At 41.9% G+C, this 22468-nt stretch overlaps 3 protein-coding genes across 3 annotated transcripts in view; all 3 read right to left on the bottom strand.

The window, feature by feature from the left end:
• Positions 1-12308, bottom strand: part of LOC120053017 (gastrula zinc finger protein XlCGF49.1-like) — an 81839-nt gene extending 69531 nt beyond the window's left edge. Inside the window, exon 1 of the mRNA XM_039000270.1 lies at positions 12213-12308. The gene's annotated coding sequence lies outside the window, so the exon portion shown is untranslated. The remainder of the gene's footprint in view (positions 1-12212) is intronic.
• LOC120052962 (transcription factor Ken-like) overlaps positions 1-22468 on the bottom strand; it is a 181375-nt gene that overhangs the window by 67201 nt on the left and 91706 nt on the right. The window lies entirely within an intron of this gene.
• LOC120052929 (zinc finger and BTB domain-containing protein 18.2-like) lies at positions 11030-21541 on the bottom strand. The gene is made up of 6 exons (XM_039000166.1): positions 21037-21541; positions 20530-20660; positions 20178-20333; positions 17857-18009; positions 17370-17481; positions 11030-12337 (listed from the first exon to the last, which is right to left on the bottom strand). Exons 1-6 carry the CDS (start codon positions 21311-21313, stop codon positions 11376-11378), a joined length of 1791 nt encoding a protein of 596 aa, XP_038856094.1. The 5' UTR covers positions 21314-21541; the 3' UTR covers positions 11030-11375.

Below are 22468 nucleotides of genomic sequence, written 5' to 3'. Positions count from 1 at the left end.
TGTAGCTGAATAGAAGCAAGTCCCCGCAGCAATGTTCCAACATCTAGTGGAAAGCCTTACTAGAAGAGTGTAGGATGTTATAACAGCAAAGGGGAGACCATATAAATGCCCATGATTTTGGAATGAGATGTGTAGACGAGCAGGTGTCCACATACTTTTGGCCATGTAGTGTTTGGCAGCTAAAGAATGGTTCCCAGATATCCCCTGCGTAAAACTCAAGCCACACTGCTATGATTTCTCCCCTTTGTGAACACTCCTATGTCTGGTAAGGTTAGTCAGGAAGGAGAAGCTCTTGTGACATAGTTTGCACTTGAAGGGCCTCTCCTTGGTGTGAACTGTCTGGTGCTTCTTCACATAGTTTGCCTCAGTAAAGCGCTTCCCACACGTGGGGCAGGCGTATGGCTTGTCTGCGTCCGTCCTAATGCTCAGCCTCCCACGTTGTGACCCGATGACACCAGATGAGGTAGAAGCAGGAGCCACCGCCCTCAGGTGGTTAGTCTTTGAGCTCCCTCCTTGACCTCTAGCCATTGTTTGGGTGTTGTTGGGATTGTGTGCTGTGTTATAAGCAAGGTACATCTCATGGGGAACGCCCATCCTGACCCTGTCTGTGTTGGTGGGGTAACCATGAGGTAACTGAGGAAGGCTAGACCCAGGTCCAGGCTTTCTATGAATCCAGTCACTAGGCATTAGACGAGACCCTGAAGAAGACAGACTTCCTGATAGACTACCACCAGGAGGGTCGCCCACCACCCTCTTTGAAGGCTGAAGCCCAGGGTGACCTGCTCTGTTCATCATGGATACTGTGGTGTTTGTATCATAGGAACAGGAGGGTCTATCTCTATCAGCCCCAGGCCCTGCTCCATCCCTGCACTGAGAATGTGAAGAGAAGGGTCCGGGCTGCAGACTAGATCCCTGACTGGAGCCTCTGTCTCTCTGATGACCACCAGGACTGAGGTTGTTCAGTCCCCCTGTCCACTGGTTGTGTTCTGTATAGTGGTGTTGGTGGAGTCTCTGTCCCTCACGGTTGGGTCCTGGTTCCGACTCGGGAAGGAAGAGTGACGGCTCTTGATCGACTGTCCTGATTCGAGGCCAAGGTTTGTGACCAGCCGCCTCAGAGGTCCAGTCTCTTCCGCCAGCAACACCTGATATCAGCAGGTCTTCGTGGACTGCAGACTGTGAACACAAATTTTACAGAAGAGAATATAAAGGTTTATATAAGAAACAATTTGCTGTACACACAGAAACATGACATGATATTATAAAATATCATGTTTAGTAACGGAGGCCAGAACAAATGGACGCTTTTCGCCGGCAGCTTTCCATCAGCGGCACCCGGAGAACTTTTGTCACTACAAACATTTGAACTGAGCACACCCATTTCTCTTTCTATGACAAAACATTAACCACAGTCAATAGAACAAGCTCCCCAAGGAGCGAAAAGATGCAGGATCTATTCTACAGACACTGCCGATTTGAAAACAACTCTGGTTGAAACCAATGTACTACAGTCCTTCAAAAAGAAATGATCAATGCTATAAGTTGTGCACGAATGGACAGTGTTTACTCCCCACACATTGGTGCAGCTGGCTTCCGGGTTAAGCGAGCAGTGTGTCAAGAAGCAGTGCGGCTTGGCAGGGTCATGTTTCGGAGGACGCATGGCTCTCGACTTTCGCCTCTCCCGAGTCCGTAGGGGAGTTGCAGCGATGGGACAAGACTAACGACCAATTGGATATGACAAAATTGGGGAGAAAAAACAGTAAAAGTCTGACCTACCGGCCAGTATGGAATTAAGCCAGCTCCAAATAAAATACCTGATCAAAGACAACCTACAGCTCAAAGGTAATGTCAAAACACTCACAACTATTGTTAATTCATTATCAAGTGACAATAACATGCTCAAATAAACATTATTTCTCTAAGTCTAAGACTGGGGGGTTATTATTGTTCTAAGATGGTCATACCATGGATTAGTAAGCTATTTGATTTTGAATTCGTAGGTCTAAAACAATATATACAATACCAATCAAAATTTGGACACCTACTCATTCAAGGATTTTTATTTATTTTTGCTAATTTCTTCATTGTAGAATAATAGTGAAGACATCAAAACTATGAAATAACACATATGGAATCATGTAGTAACCAAAAAAGTGTTAAACAAATCAAAATATATTTTAGATTCTTCAAAGTAGCCACCCTTTGCCTAGATGACAGCTTTGCACACTCTTGGCATTCTCTCAACCAGCTTCACCTGGAATGCATTTTCCAACCATCTTGAAGGAGTTACCACATATGCTGAGCACTTGTTGGCTGCTTTTCCTTCACTCTGCGGTCCAACTCATCCCAAACCATCTCAATTGGGTTGAGGTCAGGTGATTGTGTAGGCTAGGTCATCTGATGCCGCACTCATCACTCTCCTTCTTGGTCAAATAGCCCTTACACAGCCTGGAAGTCCTGTTGAAAAACAAATGATAGTCCCACTAAGCGCAACCAGATGGGATTGTGTATAATGCAGAATGCTGTGACAGCCTTGCTGGTTAAGTCTGATTAAATTCTAAATAAATCACAGACAGTGTCACCAGCAAAGCACCATCACACCACCACCTCCATGCTTCACGGTGGGAACCACACATGCGGAGATCATCCGTTCACCAACTAATTCAAAATAAGTTTAGAATTTTGGCCCATTCCACCTGACAGAGCTGGTGTAACTGAGTCAGGTTTGTAGGCCTCCTTGCTCGCACACAAATTTTCTATAGGATTGAGGTCAGGGATTTGTGATGGCCACTCCAATACCTTGACTTTGTTGTCCTTAAGCCATTTTGCAACAACTTTGGAAGTATGCTTGGGGTCATTGTCCATTTGGAAGACCCATTTACGACCAAGCTTTAACTTCCTGACTGATGTCTTGAGATGCTGTTTCAATATATCCACATAATTTTCCTCCCTCATGATGCTCATCTATTTTGTGAAGTGCACCAGTCCCTCCTGCAGCAAAGCACCCCCACAACATGATGCTGTCACCCCCGTGCTTCACGGTTGGGATGGTGTTCTTCGGCTTGCAAGCATCCCCCTTTTTCCTCCAAACATAACGATGGTCATTATGGCCAAACAGTTCTATATTTGTTTCATCAGACCAGAGGACATTTCTTCAAAAAGTACGATCTTTGTGCAGTTGCAAACCGTAATCTGGCTTTTTTAATGGCGGTTTTGGAGCAGTGGCTTCTTCCTTGTTCAGCGGTCTTTCAGGTTATATCAATATAGGATTCGTTTTACTGTGGCTATAGATACTTTTGTACCTGTTTCCTCCAGCATCTTCACAAGGTCCTTTGCTGTTGTTCTGGGATTGATTTGCACTTTTTTTGGAAAAGTGCAAATTGCTCCCAAGGACGAACCAGACTTGTGGAGGCCTACAAGGTCTTGGCTGATTTCTTTTGATTTTCCCATGATGTCAAGCAAAGAGGCACTGAGTTTGAAGGTAGCCCTTGAAATATATCCAAAGGTAAACCTCCAAATGATTCAAATGATGTCAATTGGCCTATCAGAAGCTTCTAAAGCCATGACATCATTTTTTGGAATTTTCCAAGCTGTTTAAAGGCACAGTCAACTTAGTGTATGTAAACTTCTGACCCACTGGAATTGTGATACAGTGAATTATAAGTGATATAATCTGTCTGTAAACAATTGCTGGAAAAATTACTTGTGTCATGCACAAAGTAGATGTCCTAACCGACTTGCCAAAACTATAGTTTGTTCACAAGAAATTTGTGGAGTGGTTGAAAAACAAATTTTAATGACTCCAACCTAAGTGTATGTAAACTGCCGACTTCAACTGTAGGTGTCTCCAAACTTTTGACTGGTACTCTTATATATTTGATCAAATATTGACTTTGGCCTTTAGTACCAAATCCAATAAAAACGCATTGAATAATACATTCATAAATGGAAAAAAGACAGTTAAAAAATAAATCACAAGGAATAATGTTTTGGAGTGTCTGTCCTATATCTAGGAGATAAAAGAAATCTCAGGAAATCTTTTACACATATTTAACCCCTTTTTTGGGGTAGGTACAAAACTACCTCCATACTTCCATTCATTAAAAAAAAAAAAACAGTACTGGTTACATTCACATGAGTCCCGTGACACTTGTGGGGGTCGTTGAGCAAAACGGAGAACACCATCATGTTCGTCTCATCTTTCCATGTTAGTTTGTAGGCCAAACCGCTCAGACGCGCCACAGCCATTTTCGTGAGAAGACCGTTTTTCGGGATGTCTGACAAACACCGATGGAGCTTGGCCACCTTCCACTGCAGATGCGGACGCGATGGATTGAGACGCAGCCCATGCCAAAAATCAGATATCTAGCTTAAACGGAAAGATTTTGATGGGATTTTTAAAATTATGTTACTTATATTGACGCACCGGTGGACTCTAGGTGGATTCATTAGACTTACAGTCCCATTCGATAAGAGAGAACCTGGTTTTCACAGGTATTTCTGAGAATAATGGTGGAAATTCTTAGGAAAATACAAACAAAACTACATATCCTAGCAGATGAGGTATCAAAAATCGCCCCATCATGGCCAAATTCGGTCATTAGGCCTACAAAGAAAAAGTACTGGTTAAATCCAAGGGTAGACAATTACAAAGTAGGAACTTTGGGCTTAATGACCAGTTTCCTTAAGAAAGAAATAACATGCGGAAAATACTCTACCCGATGCTTAAATATGGTCAATGATGCACACTGGTTGATGCAATGGTTGCTAAAATTCTAATAAAATTCTAATAGTTTGCATAATTTCAGTTTGTGACAAAACAAGAAATCAGTGCAGAGAATCATTATACCATCTAAATGTGAAATATCTTTTCAATAACCAAAAATATTATATTTTCAGCTGTTTGAAGCTGGTGCACAAAATCGAAAGTAAAAGACGCAAAAACAAAACTTAAGAACGGGAAGCATAGAAATTCACAGATCTACCGCTTCTTAGACTTGCTTTCAATGAGAATGACAGATCTATAACGCACATTTCTACGTGAATTTGGTTGGGTCGCCCAAAATGTTACATATTGCAGCTTTAAAGAAATAGACTAGGCTTGGTGCTTATATTGTTGTTGACAAGCTCTATATTACCGCAAGCTATACCAAGATGAAAAGTTACACCTTGGCTTTCTATGTGAATTTGGTCGGGTCACCCAAAAAGTTACATATTGCAGCTTAACAGAAATACAAAAAGCATCCTGTGAGGGGTTGATCGCTGACGATGAACTACTAATGGCAATTAACTAATTCCAAACTGGTAAATCTCCTGGCTTTGACGGTATACCAATTGAGGTGTAGAGAGTATTTTTTTTTACAGAAAACAAAGAACCTTTGTTCACCTGCTTAAATGTTTCATTTGAACAGGGGGAATGATCAACAACCCAAAGAGAGGGATTACATTACTATTGAAGCAGGAGGCAAATGGCCATTATATAAGCCCTGTGCATCTCAAAAACTGAAGACCCCTCACTTTATGCTGTGACACCCATATTCTATCAAAATGTTTAGCACTTAGAATGACGAACGTAATAAGCAAAATTACTGAAAGTGAGCAATCTGGCTTTATTTAGGATCGCTACATAGGTGACAGTATTTTTTTGGAAACTATTGAACATTGTGAAATAGAAGAAAAGGCAGGTGCAGATTTTGAGGAGGCTTTTGACAAGATGGAATCTCATTTATATAGATGCCTTCAGTATTTTAATTTTGGTAAGTCATTTATTCAATCGTTTAAAGTCTTATATCAGAAACCGGTGAGTAAAGTAGTGAATATTGGGTATTTATTTATTTAGAGGGGTTCGACAAGGGGATCCAGTTTCACCTTATTTATTCTTATTGGCTATCGAGATGCTGGCCATCCCAATCAGGAACAATTCCAATATATACTAAACAAAAATATAAACGCAACATGTAAAGCGTTGGTCCCATGTTTCATGAGCTGAAATAAAAGATCAGAGATGTTCCATACACAAGAAAAACGTATTTCTCTCTAGTGAATATTTCTCCTTTACCAAGATAATCCATCCACCTGACAGGTATGGCATATCAAGAAGCTGATTAAACAGCATGTTCATTACACAGGTGCACCTTGTGCTGGGGACAACAAAAGACCACTCTAAAATGTGCAGTTTTGTCACACAATACAATACCACAGATTTATCAAGTTTTGAAGGAGTGTGCAATTGGCATGCTGTCATCAGGAATGTCCACCATAGCTGTTGCCAGAGAATCTAATGTTCATTTCTCTACCATAAGCCGCCTCCAACGTCGTTTTAGAGAATTTGGCAGTACATCCAAGCAGCCTCACAACTGCAGACCACGTGTAACCACACCAGCCTAGGATCTCCACATATGGCTTCTTTGTCCTACGGGATTGTCTTGCGTACCAATGAAGTGGAGCAATGGCCCAGTGCACATGCTTGGCATCCACATTCCAAAAGAATGAAGGATCTTGTAAAGGAGAACTTAGATTTGAAACTAGCCAAGAATGACAAAATACTATTGCTGTGGAAAGGTAAAGCTTTGTCTTTTATATGGCAGAGTAACCTTGACAAACACCTTCATTGCCTCTCAGTTGATCTACAGTGCCTTCAGAAAGTATTCACACCCCTTTACTTTTTCTACATTTTGTTGTGTTACAGCCTGAATTTTGTGTCACTGGACTACATACATTACCCTGTAATGTCAAAGTGTAGTTATGTTTTTAGAAATGTTTACAAATTAATTAAAAAGCTGAAATGTCTTTAGTCAATAACTATTCAACCCCTTTGATATGGCAAGCCTAAATAAGTTCAGGGGTAAAAATGTGCTTAACAAGTCACATAATACATTGCATGGGTTCTCTCTGTGTGCAATAAGTGTGTTTAGAATGACACAGATTTTATAATGACTACCTCATCCCTGTAACCCACAAATACAATTATCTGTAAGGTCCCTCAGTTGAGCAGTGAAATTCAAACAAACACTGATTCAACCACAAAGACCAGGGAGGTTTTCCAATGCCTCGCAAAGAAGGGCACCTATTGGTAGATGGGTAAAAATGTAAAAAAGCAGACATTGAATATCCCTTTGGACATGGTGAAGTTATTAATTAAACTTTGGACGGTGTATCAATACACCCAGTCACTACAAAGACACAGGCATCTTTCCTAACTCAGTTGCCGGAGAGGAAGGAAACCGCTCCATGAGGCCAATCGTGGCCAAAATTCACCATGAGGCCAATGGTGACTTCAAAACAGTTAAAGTTTAATGGCTGTGGTAGGAGAAAACTGAGGATGGATCAACAACATTGTAGTTACTCCACAATACTAACATAAATGACAGATTTAAAATAATGAAGCCTGTGCAGAATAAATATATTCCAAAACATGCAGCCTGTTTGCAATAAGGCACTAAGTAAAACTGCAAAAAATGTGGCAAAGAAATGAACTTTATATACTGAATACAAAGTGTTATGTTTCAGGTAAGTCCAACACATCACTGAATACCAATCTTCATATTTTCAAGCATGTTATGATTATTCTTGTCATCGGCAAGGACCAAGGAGGTTTTTAGGATAAACAGAAACAGAATAGAGGCCAGGCAAAATCCTAGAGGAAAACCTGCTTCAGTCTGCATTCCAACAGACACTGGGAGATAAATTCAGCTTTCAGCAGGACAATAATCTCAAACACAAGGCCAAATACACACTGGAGTTGCTTACCAAGACATTTAATGTGCCTGAGTGGCCTAGTTACAGTTTTGACTTAAATCGGCTTGAAGATCTATGGCAAGACTTGAAAATGTCTATGATCAACAACTATCTATGATCAACAGCCAACTTGACAGAGCTTGAAGAATTATTTTAATAATAATGTGCAAATTTTGTATAATCCAGGTGTGCAAAACTCTTAAAGACTTATCCAGAAAGACTCACAGCTGTAATCGCTGCCAAAGGTGATTCTAACATGTATTGATTTACTTATGTAAATTAGATATTTAATTTTCAATAAATGTGAAAATATTTTAAAAAACACTTTGCATTAAGTCAAGGGGTATGAATACTTTCTGAAGGCACTGTATACCCATTCTTCAAATAATCAATAAAATCTTTCTTGCATGCTGACAGCAGGAATGTCCCCAGGAGAATTGAGAGCCATTATCCCCAGAAAAATTCAGAGCCAGATCATATGGTTGAATTCAAATACACGGATAAATAAAAAAAATTGGGAATGTGTTTCTGAAAAAGAGGATCTTATAATAAAAAATATATAATTGATAGTAATGGGAATTTTACACTGTGCACAATTGTATGGGAACATATTTACTATCAGGTATTGGCAGCAATTCAAACAGAATGGAAGAAAAAGTTAAGGGAAAGAAAATATAAACTGTTTGTAGATCTCATATTAAATCTCACAGATGGTTAACTAGAGATAAAGACAAGTACCATTTTAATTTGGGAAAACAACAAATTAGTTGCCTTCCCACACAAATGCAACTCTTACTGGGAAAAGCATTTATAGAACAACAGACTCCACAAACTGAATGTTTCAGTTGAAGATATTGTAAATATTTCTGGCTACTAACAAGATGTTACACATATTGGGCAACGAAGAATCCTCTTTCTACCGTTTTTGTTGTGTGGAAGCGCTGGATTTGTTACATATTTTCTGGTATTGCTCCATAGTTAACTTTTGGGCAAAAGTACAAGAGTGGTTACTCCCTGTTTTACACGATTTTGTTATTTTTCCACAAACAGTTATATTGAGTGCAGGAACAGATACAAAACGATATACAATCTATTGATTCTGCTGGGGAAGGTTTTCATTTTTAAAACTCAGAAAATAAATATGTTAGTCTTGGACTCTTTTAACCTAACTGTGAAACACTATTATACAAAAGGTGCTCCTGATTGCCAGTCATATGACAATTCTATTTGTTTCATTATTTTTGTTTGTTGAGTAGTATTTGTGGTTGTTTGTATGTTTGTATGTGATTCCTGTTTATGTCCTTTTCTAGTTTAAGATAATTCTTTCTTTGCTTTTGTGTGTCCACAACACTGAGGTAGTGGACTGAAGAGGGTGGGGTGGTCTGGCGGGTAGTCTGGGGGAACATGAACCTTTAGCTCCCACTTCCCTATTGTGGGATGGCTATTTGTAACATCTGTCAATGGTATTGCATGCCTACGATTGAAAAAAATACAAGGAAAGAAAACCTGCCAAAAGAATAAGGATGTCTCCTTATATTTGTAAACTCAGCAAAAAAAGAAACATCCCTTTTTCAGGATCCTGTCTTTCAAAGATAATTCATAAAAATCCAAATAACTTCACAGATCTTCATTGTAAAGGGTTTAAACACTGTTTCCCATGCTTGTTCAATGAACCATAAATAATTAATGAACATGCACATGTGGAACGGTCGTTAAGACACTAACAGCTTACAGACTGTAGGCAATTAAGGTCAAATTATGAAAACTTAGGACACTAAAGAGGCCTTTCTACTGACTCTGAAAAACACCAAAAGAAAGATGCCCAGGGTCCCTGCTCATCTGCGTGAACGTGCCTTAAGCATGCTGCAAGGAGACATGAGGACTGCAGATGTGGCCAGGGCAATAAATTGCAATGTCCGTACTGTGTGACACCTAAGACAGCGCTACAGGGAGACAGGACGGACAGCTGATCGTCCTCGCAGTGACAGACCATGTGTAACAACACCTGCACAGGATCGGTACATCCTAACATCACACCTGCGGGACAGGTACAGGATGGCAACAACAACTGCCTGAGTTACACCAGGAACTCAGAATCCCTCCATCAGTGCTCAGACTGTTCACAATAGGCTGAGAGTGGCTGGACTGAGGGCTTGTAGGCCTGTTGTAAGGAAGGTCCTCACCAGACATAACCGGCAACAACGTCCCCCTATGGGCACAAACCCACCGTCACTGAACCAGACATGACTGGCAAAAAGTGCTCTTCACTGACGAGTCGCGGTCTTGTCTCACCAGGGGTGATGGTCCGATTCACGTTTATCGTCGAAGCAGTGAGCGTTACACCGAGGCCTGTACTCTGGAGCGGGATCGATTTGGAGGTGGAGGGTCCGTCATGGTCTGGGGCGGTGTGTCACAGCCTCATCGGACTGAGCTTGTTGTCATTGCAGGCAATCTCAACGCTATGTGTTACAGGGAAGACATCCTCCTCCCTCATGTGGTAACCTTCCTGCAGTCTCATCCTGACATGACCCTCCAGCATGACAATGCCACCAGCCATACTGCTCGTTCTGTGCGTGATTTCTTGCAAGACAGGAATGTCAGTGTTCTGCTATGGCCAGCGAAGAGCCCGGATCTCAATCCCATTAGCACGTCTGGGACCTGTTGGATCGGTGGGTGAGGGCTAGGGTCATTCTCCCCAGAAATGTCTGGGAACTTGCAGGTGCCTTGGTGGAAGAGTGGGGTAAAATCTCAGCAAGAACTGGCAAATCTGGTGCAGTCCATGAGGAGGAGATGCACTGCAGTACTTAATGCAGCTGGTGGCCACACCAGATACTGACTGTTACTTTTGATTTTGACCCCCCCTTTGTTCAGGGACACATTATTCCATTTGTGAGTCATATGTCTGTGGAACTTGTTCAGTTTATGTCTCAGTTGTTGAATCTTGTTATGTTCATACAAATATTTACACGTTAAGTTTGCTGAAAATAAACGCAGTTGACAGTGAGAGGACATTTCTTTTTTTGCTCAGTTTATAATAAATCGTTTAGTTCCTCTAAATGTGGGAAGGTGGAGGTGGGTAAAATAATAAATAAAGTTTAGCCCATCTCTAACACTGTGATTTCAAGTACCTAACAATATGGAGCCAATGTCCATATGTGTTGATTAAAAAATTAAGTATAATGTTTTGGTTAGACTGAGAAAGGAAACTCAGTCCCTAAAATAATACAAAAATAACCAAGTAGGTCAGCACAGTCAATATTGTATTTCATTTCAACAAAATGGTCATACACTAACATAACTTTGAAGTACAGTACTTTTATTGCACAAAACGATACGTGACAAGTATAATAACTTTTCTCACTATGGTAACACTTCACATTTTCTGTAAATCTGGTACACTCCCTTTGATAAATTAATTTGAGAATAGTTTGGAAAAGGTTCAACATTACACACATTTTCACTACTTTACACCAGTGAAGAATTTTTACAGACACCTTCACACCAACCATCACCATATCCTTTACTCTGCCTCATCATACTCATTCTTTCCTGGTTCACTTCATTCAGTTCCTTACTACATCCAAAACCAAGAGAATGAATTACAAACTAACTAGTACTGCATTACATGTCAACACTACACACTATACATGGGCCGTATGCATTTTCTGCTTGTGTATCCTAAGGTAGCTCCTCTCTGAGAACCTCTTCCCACATTGCGTACAGGCAAATGGCCTCTCTCCCGTGTGAACCTTCAGGTGCATCTTCAGCTGGTGCTGGTGAGAGAACCTCTTCTCACACTGGGGGCAGCTGTAGGGTTTCTCCCCTGTGTGGACCCTCTGGTGTCTCTTTAGGTGACCAGCCTGGGCGAAGCGCATGTGACAATGGGTACAGCTGTAGGGTTTCTCCCCCGTGTGCATCCTCTGGTGGATCTCCACCTGTTTCGGGAAACTGAAGGCTTTCCCACAGAAAGAACAGGGGAAGCGCTTCTCTTTTCCACGTGATCTACAGATAGCGTTACTAGTACTGTCATTTGTCATCGGGCTTATATAGCCATTTAGTTTTGAGTTACTGGCATTGTCTGAAGTCTGGTTTAACATAAGGTGAGTGTGAGGAGGACGAGGGCCAGGGAGTACCTGTGTTGTCGCAGGGTCCATGTTCCAGTTGATAGATCCTATAGAAGGCAGGCTGAAGGCAGCACCTGTTAGGTGGTTAACCAGAGGTGCCATCAGTGTCTCTGAATCACAACTATAGGAGCAGGACGGAGCATCGCTAGCTGAGTCTGTGTCGGTTGTTCTCTCCCCCTGCATACAGACACCTCCCCGTCCCCGCAGACCAAATCTACACCTTGCCCTGGTCTCAGCCAGTCTGTTGTCATGGAGACTAAGTTTGGTTGTTTTGTGTTCGACTGTCTGTTTCTGGTTGTGGTTAACAGTGTTGTTCCCCAGCCCAGAGTTGAGGACGCTGTCCCATCCACTGACCTCCACTATGTCACTTCTGGTCCTGGCCTTCTCAGTGATGTCCCCTGGGCCCTTGTTTGCACCCGTCTGGTTCTGGGAATCCAAGATGGCCGCCCAGTCTCCCCTGTTAGCCTCCAGCCAACCACCTGCAAGAAGAGGTTAGAAAATAGACTTTTTTTTATTTTTTAAATGTCACTTATCAGGTCAGGTTTATACATTATAATTTGTGTTTTTGTATGTAAACATAAGTTGTAATGATTTCATTTTTTGAATGAAGAAAAAATTGCCAGTTGCATCACTATTCCCATTGAAGATCTATTACTGTATGTAGGCTATATGTACACAGTATACAAAACATGCTCTTTCCATGACACAGAGATGACAGACTGAAAGGGAGGAGACAGGTTAAAGTATGATTTTTAAGCCTTGAGACAATTGAGACATGGCTTGTTTATGTATGTGTGCCATTTACATTGTGAATGGGCAAGACAAAAGATTTAAGTGGCTTTGAACGGGTTTGGTAGTAGGTGCCAGGCATAGGGCTGTTGCGGGGACTGTATTACCACCACACCGGCGGTCACGAGTCATGAAGGCAGTCAAATTCCATGTGACCGTAGAGTCACGTAATTAGGCTTCTCCAAGCTCTGATGCTGCTGCTGGTCATTAGCGGCCTACCAAACTTGCTAACTGCCTGGTATTCAGCATTATATTGTCCCTCTAATCACTCTTACATTGCAAATGTAATCTAAAATCTAATCAAACACTTCATGAGAGCCCATGAGCTCATGTTGCGCAACATTTCAATAGGCTATGCAATTGCGCGAGAAAACAGAGTGATGGCCTCCTAAAAAGATAAGGATCCCATCAGCTTCATATAGGCTAGGCCTACTATATTTATTTCTCAACTTCCCTAATATTAAGCACATTTCTTCTCTTTACAACAGGAGTATAGCTTACCTGGCTGAGATGAAAATGAACCATGGGGAAAAACGTCCTGTATTCGCTATTTAAGTGCATAGATGACATGTATTTTTTCCCGCTGCCCCTGTTTCGATACAGGTGCATGATAATGGTCGATTCTAAATCAAAACAAATTTCACACATATTATTTAGAGACAAGATTAAATCAAGAATAGTCTGATGGGTGACAATATTAGCCTATCACTTGTGAATTATAAACTCAGCAAAAAAATAAACATCCCTTTTTCAGGACCCTGTCTTTCAAAGATAATACGTAAAAATCCAAATACCTTCACAGATCTTCATTGTAAAGGGTTTAAACACTGTTTCCCATGCTTGTTCAATGAATCATAAACAACTCATGAACATGCACCTGTGGAACAGTCATCAAGACACTAACAGCTTACAAACGGTAGGCAAGTAAGGTCACAGTTATGAAAACTTAGGACACTAAAGAGGCCTTTCTACTGACTCTGAAAACACCAAAAGAAAGATGCCCAGGATCCCTGCTCATCTGCGTGAACGTGTCTTAGGCATGCTGCAAGGAGACATGAGGACTGCAGATGTGGCCAGGGCAATAAATTGCAATGTCTGTACTGTGAAACGCCTAAGACAGCGCTACAGGGAGACAGGACGGACAGCTGATCGTCCTCGCAGTGGCAGACCACGTGTAACAACACCTGCACAGGATCGGTACATCTGAACATCACACCTGCAGGACAGGTACAGGATGGCAACAACAACTGCCCGTTGTTACACCAGGAACGCACAATCCCTCCATCAGTGCTCAGACTGTCCACAATAGGCTGAGAGGCTGGACTGAGGGCTTGTAGGCCTGTTGTAAGGCAGGTCCTCACCAGACATCAACGGCAGCAACGTTGCCTATGGGCACAAACCCACTGTCGCTGAACCAGAAAGGACTGGCAAAAAGTGCAGTTCTGTCTCACCAGGGGTGATGGTCCGATTCACGTTTATCGTCGAAGGAATGAGCGTTACACCGAGGCCTGTACTCTGGAGCGGGATCGATTTGGAGGTGGAGGGTCCGTCATGGTCTGGGGCGGTGTGTCACAGCATCATCGGACTGAGCTTGTTGTCATTGCAGGCAATCTCAACGCTGTGCGTTACAGGGAAGACATCCTCCTCCCTCATGTGGTACCCTTCCTGCAGGCTCATCCTGACATGACCCTCCAGCATGACAATGCCATCAGCCATACTGCTCGTTCTGTGCGTGTTTTCCTGCAAGACAGGAATGTCAGTGTTCTGCCATGGCCAGCGAAGAGCTCGGATCTCAATCCCATTGAGCACGTCTGGGACCTGTTGGATCGGAGGGTGAGGGCTAGGACCATTCCGCCCAGAAATGTCCGGGAACTTGCAGGTGCCTTGGTGGAAGAGTGGGTTAACATCTCACAGCAAGATCTGGCAAATCTGATGCAGTCCATGAGGAGGAGATGCACTGCAGTACTTAATGCAGCTGGTGGCCACACCAGATACTGACTGTTACTTTTGATTTTGACCCCCCCTTTGTTCAGGGACACATTATTCCATTTCTGTTAGTCACGTGTCTGTGGAACTTGTTCAGTTTATGTCTCAGTTGTTGAATCTTATGTTCATACAAATATTTACACATGTTTGTTGAATCTTATGTTCATACAAATATTTACACATGTTCAGTTTGCTGAAAATAAACGCAATTGACAGTGAGAGGACGTTTCTTTCTTTGCTGAGTTTATATTATCATTTGTGAATGATGCCCAGCATCAGAAACAATGCCTTTTTTGGAGGCAACTTTTTCTAATCATAGTCGCACACCTCATGTAGCTTAGCCCATGGGCCTATATGTTTTAATAAGGTTTTTATCACAACTAAAATGTCCAAATAACTTCTTAATATTAAGCACATTATGCCGCTTTACAAGGGCTGTAGAGCCTAACAGGCATACATAAGCAGCATGTGAGTTTCAAGTTTGGGGAAGATAATTTCCCATTCTCATTTTTGCTAATGGTGTTTTCCGCTAATGGAACATTCGCGCTTATAGCCTACTACCATGAGCGCATTGTTGTGCTTATAATGTGAATAAATAGCCTTATAGTTTATCAACATTTTAAGCTATTCGTTATGATTTGTTGCGTCAGCCACATTGCATAAAAAGTTTTTTTATGTTAGTGGTTGTATTAATTTGGGATCTATCGCATCCCACAACTGTCCCAGACTATGTTTGGAATATTTATTTCTCGCACAGAATAGGTCGACTTTTGTACTACGGAGGATAGTAGATTGACATAGGCTTTTGCTGTTCATTATGCCTACTCATTTTGTTGGCTGCCGAAAAGTAAATGTGGACAGTTCTTCCAGTATCATCAATATGCACCTCGGAAATGGATAAGGATGCGCGCAGTTGCATCCCCCGATGTGTCTGTCTTCACTTGTAGCCTGTGAGAAAGACCCGATCACGTTACGGAGCGAGCAGCACTCCGGGAGAAGGGCACAACTGCCACTGGCTGCAAAAGGCATGGATTTTTTTATGGTGCATTACGGCCACACAAAGGGGATACCGCCGTGAAATTCTAGGCATTATCAAATGCTTGTCAAATTGTGAATGCGTGACTGATGTAGCGTGTACAGCGTGCGCAAAAAAACTAAGCAGAGCTCATGCCTTTCAAGCAACTTTTTTCGAATCATCATTAGAGTCTCCTCATGCAGCTGTACAATGTATTAAAAATCAAAACATATAGCCCGACGTTTGTAGAACAACTAAAGGAACACTAATAACTCTAAATTAAGCATATAGGAGTACCTATTTCTTTGTTAACCGCTCAACCCAGAATAGCCGCATGTGCGCACTCCCTCAAATCGTTTGGAGAAAATATCCTTTATTCTGCTTTGTTCAATTGTATTCTTCATACTATAAAATAATGCCACGGAATTCTAAGAAAACCTTGTCTGCTAAATGAACTAGTGTAGCCCACAGCCATTTGGCATAGCCAGATCAGGACAACTCAGAGTATGCTATTCTGTTCTTCTGAAATAGACACATTTTCTTCATATCATGCTTGTTACGGATACAAGTATTCTGTGTGTATCCTGTGTGTATTTATTTTCTCTCCTTCTCCCCTACTCACAGGTGACAATCATCATTCCCCAATCAGTCATCAATCAATCGCTAATCGGAAGACACCTGCTCCTTTTCCCTTACCCAATCACATTCCCTTTCCCTTGGTTTAAAAACCCTGTCAGTTGTTTTCACTGGAGCTCAATCTCTCTGTCAATGCCATCTGTCTATAGATCTCTTGTTTGGTTTGCAAGTAAGTACATGTCACTTTGTCCCCACCTGTGAGTATTGGTTTTGTTATGGTGTTTGTTTGACGGTGGGAAAAGGGGGTACCAAGATAAAGTATGACCATGGGTGACTTACCCGTAGGAATACTTTGTTAAATACACTAGAACTGGGCGGACCACCCACTATTTTTGGTTAGTTAGCCGTTGTTGAAATAGGCTATTCTAGCTTAGGGGTGTTTTTGGATGCTTATTGTTTCTTTCCTTGGGTCCAGCTCAGCCCCTTCTCCTGCTCCCCCCTTTACAGTGCGTTTAGAAATAAACCCTGTGTGTGTTTGACGGTAATTTAAGTTGTCGTGGTTATTTCGTCCTCACCGTTACTTTGTCACTATTACACTTTGCATGAGTTATGTTTCGGGTCCCATTACCATCCCCCCTAGACTGTCGGGCCAAAGGGATTCGTAACAATGCTTCTTTAGAGCTGTCTAAAATAAATAATGACTTTATTGTGATGTGTAGGCTTTATTAGACTTTTTAAAATGTAGATGTTCCAAAGGTCAACATCAGTGGCTTGTAGGCTATGTGTGGTAGCCAGGAGATACTAAATGTTTGTTAATTACTGTGAGACCGACAGTTATTTGCCACCGGCTGATGGCACTTAAGCCAGGCACACACATTTGTGTCAAGAACTGCAATGCTGCTAGGTATTTCACGCTCAACAGTTTCCCGTGTGTATCAAGACTAGTCCACCTCCCAAAGGACATCCAGCCAACTTGACAACTGTGGGAAGCATTGGAGTCAACATGGGCCAGCATCCCTATGGAACGCTTTTGATACCTTGTAGAGTCCATGCCCCGACGAATTGAGGCTGTTCTGAGTGGGGAGGGTGCAACTCAATATTAGGAAGGTGTTCTTAATGTTTGGTACACTGTATTTCTCCCTTACCTTGCTCCCCCATCTTTAGTCCACTCAGCAGGTCAATGCTCTCTGGTTCATCTTCTATTGTCTCCTCTTTGACTATCAGCAGATCAGGCTTCCCATCCTCCATGTCTACTGACTGTAAGAGATACAGAGTGAGAGGATGTTGGATCAAGAAATCTGATATGAGCACCCTGCTATGGAGCATCTTCTGATTGGGCAATGAGGGACTGCTATGAGTACTATGCAAACATGTTAGTTGATTTGATTACTTGACATTCTTTAATGGTTTGATAATTTAAAGGCATGGTCCCACAATTAAGACACAATTAATCAAGAAAGACCTGGCCCCCTTATCCACAAAGAGTCTCAGAGTAGAAGTGCTGACTGAGAATCAGGTCCCCACCCATCTACATAGCCTTATTCATTATGATCTAAAAGGCTAAACTGATCCTAGATCAGCACTCCTACTCTAACCTAATACCATATAGACAGTAGTTTACAGTGGGCTTACCTCAGTGAGACTGTGTGTGGTTCTGTGCTGCTCAGTGGGTTCAGGAGAAGGTGTAGTCTGGTTGTCCTCCATGACCATGGTCCCCTCAGGGTTCCCCAGACCCTCCGCACACCCCTCCGCCTTCACCAGCAGCACCTCTGGACCCTCCTCCTCCTGGAAGAGAGAGGTGATACAGATTACACAGACATACACTCCCTCAGGTACATACACACACAAGATAAACACACTCCACATGGAGGGTCCACACTTGCAAACATAAGCAAGCATTTAAAGTTAAACAGGTTCTCACGTAAAAAATGCACAGTAGCCAATTAAAATGATTGTTTTACTTGCATGTGACAGAAAGCTAAATTGTAGCTGGTCCCATCAGATAACATGGCACACATTAGCCCTTTGATAACATCACCAGGTGGCAGCGATTACATCCTGGCACACCTTCTGCAGACAATTAAAGTCGTAGACAGTTGGACATGCTCATGGAAGCGTCCTTAGCAACAAGGCTGTCACGTGTATTTCATTGAATGGTTAAATTGTTCTCTGTGTAATTGTGGCAAAGGGTTTGAATCTCACATGAGTCGCCCCCTGCACACAAACACACTGCTATTGTCAAATAATCATATTGCATAGGCTATATTACATGGACGTGTACACCTAAATGTAGGCCAACGTTTTATATGCATTTTCATAATCTCCTTTGTCACGTGTGCTATGAATTGTCTCAAGGCTTTAAAGTCCTTCTTTAACCTGTCTCCCCCTCTTCATCTACACTGATTGAAGTGGATTTAACAAGTGATGTCAATAACAGATCATAGCTTTCACCTGGTCAGTCTATGTCATGGAAAGAGCAGGTGTTCTTAATGTATTGTATACTCAGTGTATATTAAAGGGAGTCTCAATGAAAGTCAGAATAAAAAGTCCCATTTTGTGTTTATTAAACATAAACATGGGTTATATACCCCATATGAAAACCACACATACACATGTCTAAACCAAAACTATATTCACTTTCTCATTACAAAAGTGTCTTGGGAAAAATATTTATTGTTGAATGGAAGTAATGAAATAGGCATTTGTAAACATTACAGTACAAACACTATGTAAAATACTTTTCATACTTATATATCACAATGTCTGGATGCAATATTCTAACCAGGAATATTCAACACTGAAATCTGTGACTCTCGTTATTCCAAATGCATCTGTGGATCTTTTCTGCTGATGTTTTTTTATTTATGCAGGCTTTGATATAAATGTCAGAAGCTATCGAGTGGAATAGGTATGTTTCTATGTTATAGAGTGGAATGTTTTTTCTGCTGGTGTATCCTGAGGTAGCTCCTCTCTGAGAACCTCTTCCCGCAGTGTGTACAGGCAAACGGCCTTTCTCCCGTGTGGACCTTCAAGTGCATCTTCAGTTGACCAGCCTGTGCGAAGCGCATGTGACACTGTGAACAGCTGTAAGGTTTCTCCCCTGTGTGGATCCTCTGGTGCCTCTTCAGGGTGTCCTGGCGAGAGAACCTCTTCTCACACTGGGTACAGCTGAAAGGTTTCTCTCCTGTGTGGACCCTCTGGTGCCTCTCCACCTTCTGAGAGCTGCTGAAGCCTTTCTTACAGAACATGCAGAGGAACCGTTTCTCTTTACTATTGCCTGATGTGGCTCCCCCTCCCTGAGCCTGGGCTCTAGCCCTGTCGTTTGAGTTCAATACCTGATCGAAAAGGACACAGCCGTGTGAATCGGAAGGTGCCATCAACGTGGACACTGGGTAGCGATCCTTGAACACGTGTAAAGGGGAGTGGGTGGCGACATTTAGATTTGTCTCCAAGCTTTCCCTGTAATCTAAGAAATCTCTGCCCTGTGAGTGTCCGTCTCCAAGGAGACTATCTGCATTCCATGTGGGAGGAACATCGCTCTCCACTTTTACTGTCACCTCATCTGCTAATATAACCTCCTCTTTCTTATCTAGGCACCCTTCAGAGTATACACTACTACTGCGCCGGTTCCAGTCCCCTCTAGACAGATCAATCTGTGTCTCTAAACCCAAGGGCATGTTGCCAGGGTCCATCTCTGTATTGTAAGAACAAGACGGATCATCACCGGCAGTGTCTAACGCATCACCATCCCCACGGGAATTAACAGTCCTCTGGCTCTGGTGAAATACTGGTAAATATTCGGAGCCGGGAGCAAGAGGACTGCCCAGTTTACTCAGCCCCAGTCTCTCTGGGTCTGATCTATGGTCAGATCCTGGGTGTAAGAGCCTGTGTGTTACAGTTAAAGTCTTGGTGTCTGTCTCTGACTTGAGGACGGCGTTCTGTGTTCCACTGACCTCCGTGATGCTGCGTCGGGTCCTGGGCTGCGCTTGGTTGGTGGGGTCCTCCGTGGCTGCAGAGGGCGCTCCAGACTGAATGTCTCTGATGTTCCGTGGGGCTCCTACAGACCTCTCCTGCTTGACCCCAGGACCTGCAGCCTCTGCATCTGCAGACTGACACAGGAAGATAACAATATCGTCTCACAAGCTTCCTTATGGCAGATAAAAATAAAAATAAATGTTTTACCTTTATTTAACTGAGGATAAATGATGATGTTACATGTAAGCAAGTGAATAGCTGAGGGGAGATTTTCTGAAATAAACAGGCCACATTTGATAACAAATTTTTATGTAACACTATTACACTAACCTCTATCACCATAACATTCTGGGATGTGGTTCCACTCCCCTCATCAACAGTGATTGGTTGGTCATCTCTCCATATATTGTGTTCCGCTGGCTTCAGAAAGCTTCTGTGGCCTCCAGTGAGATGTCCTTCACCTGAGAGTATGATTGGGGGAAAAGAGGTGGTTAGGTTCAATGTTATATTGTACACATTTGACCCTGTCTACAATTGGTAAGGATTTAAGGTAACACTTCTCATAACTTCTTGATATACCATTTATTATGTTCCATGCATCTTATTGTTTTCATTAAGTAAATAATGGAAAATTCAGTAAATCAAAAATCTGGTTATAATATGATAATGTCTCTGCACAAAATAGCTAAGTAATCAGGGGATGTATTGTATACGACCCAAAAACGGACAATTCTGGATAACATCTGAACACATATACAGAGGGGAACGGGGCGACAGGCACTGAATTATAAATGAACGGCGACAGGTCGCACAGCCTCTGCCTTCTGCAAAATGTACCTCTTGCCATTCCTCTGTATCGGTCAAGGATCTTAACACTACTGGGACGACTGGCGAGGACGCGCTCTCGCATTGTCCTCTCTGCGCGCTCCCGTGCAACCTTCAGTTCTAGTAGTTTCCTCCGCAGAGCCCTGTTTTCTTTCTGGCTTTGATTTATTTCCAAACGAAACACGGCATAGTCGTCGTCTACGAGTTTACAGATCTCTGCCACGGCGGCATTCGCTAGCACCTCCATGATGGAGGCTATTTGAGTGTGAAAAACCATACAGTTAGCCATTTTTTTGCTAACGTTAGCAGCTAGCTAGCGTTACCTAGATAACAGCTTTCAACCAAGTCCTGTCTCCAACAGGAATTAAACACGACATGGGGTGTGATGTGATGCATTTAAATGAGTCATATTTTGAGTTCATGTGTGTTAATACACGTCTAAATAACAACAATAAAAACGATAACGTGGAAATTGTTTTTTCATAACTGTTCACTTCCGTTTACTTCTTCGTGTGAGTTTCCGGCAGACTAGACGTTGTTTTACGTATTTCCGCCTTTCACAGGGTTACCACAGCCACAAAGTCAAAATTGTCTATGTCGTAAAAGTTCATTAAAATAAAAAATATTTGGGGTCTTAATAAGTGTGCGTGGGGTAAGGTGACTAGGCATCAGGATATATAATAAACAGAGTAGCTAGAGCGTTATTTTATTGAACCTTTATTTTAACAGGTAAGAAATATTGTGCTCTGTATAATACAATATAACTAACTACACGTATTGTTCACACAAACAATTATATATATATAAATACAAAACACAGTCATGGGAAGCACAAATAAAATATCACAAATCACCCTGAAAAACAGTTACATTCCTCCACAAAGTCCCCAATCAATACTTTAAATTGCCCGAATGGCACCAGCACATCAGAATAAATGTGTTTTGAATTTTGTTCCAGCAATACAGTGCATTAAAACTAAAAGCAGATTTACCTAGTTCTGAGGAGACCCTAGGAACCTCAAGAGTTAACAAATCATGTGAATGGTTTAGGCAACTCAGGTGTCTATACTTCAACAACAAAGTTAGATAAAACTGCCTTTTATGTAGGGCCTTGTAAACAAAAAGGGAGTAATATTGAAATCTACGGGTCTTTAGCGAAGTACAGCAAACCTTTTGATACAGGATACAGTAATGAGTATCAAAACTGTAACCTGTAACAAAATGAATGGCACTATGGTAGATAGCATCCAAAGGTTTAAGAGTAGCAGCAGCTGCACTTTGATAAATAATATCACATTAATCAAGAACAGATAAAGGTTGACTGAATAACCTGCTTCCTACTGCTTAGAGAAAGGCACGATCTGTTTCTGTAGAAAAAGCCAAATTTAAATCTTAGCTTCTTAACCAGCTCATCTATATGTTTTTTAAACGTCAAATCCATATC

This window comes from Salvelinus namaycush, chromosome 8, assembly GCF_016432855.1.
Source record: "Salvelinus namaycush isolate Seneca chromosome 8, SaNama_1.0, whole genome shotgun sequence".
NCBI classification, from domain to species: domain Eukaryota; kingdom Metazoa; phylum Chordata; class Actinopteri; order Salmoniformes; family Salmonidae; genus Salvelinus; species Salvelinus namaycush.
The sequence above is the reverse complement of the archived record's forward strand: the minus strand, read 5'-3'. Positions and strand labels throughout refer to the sequence as shown.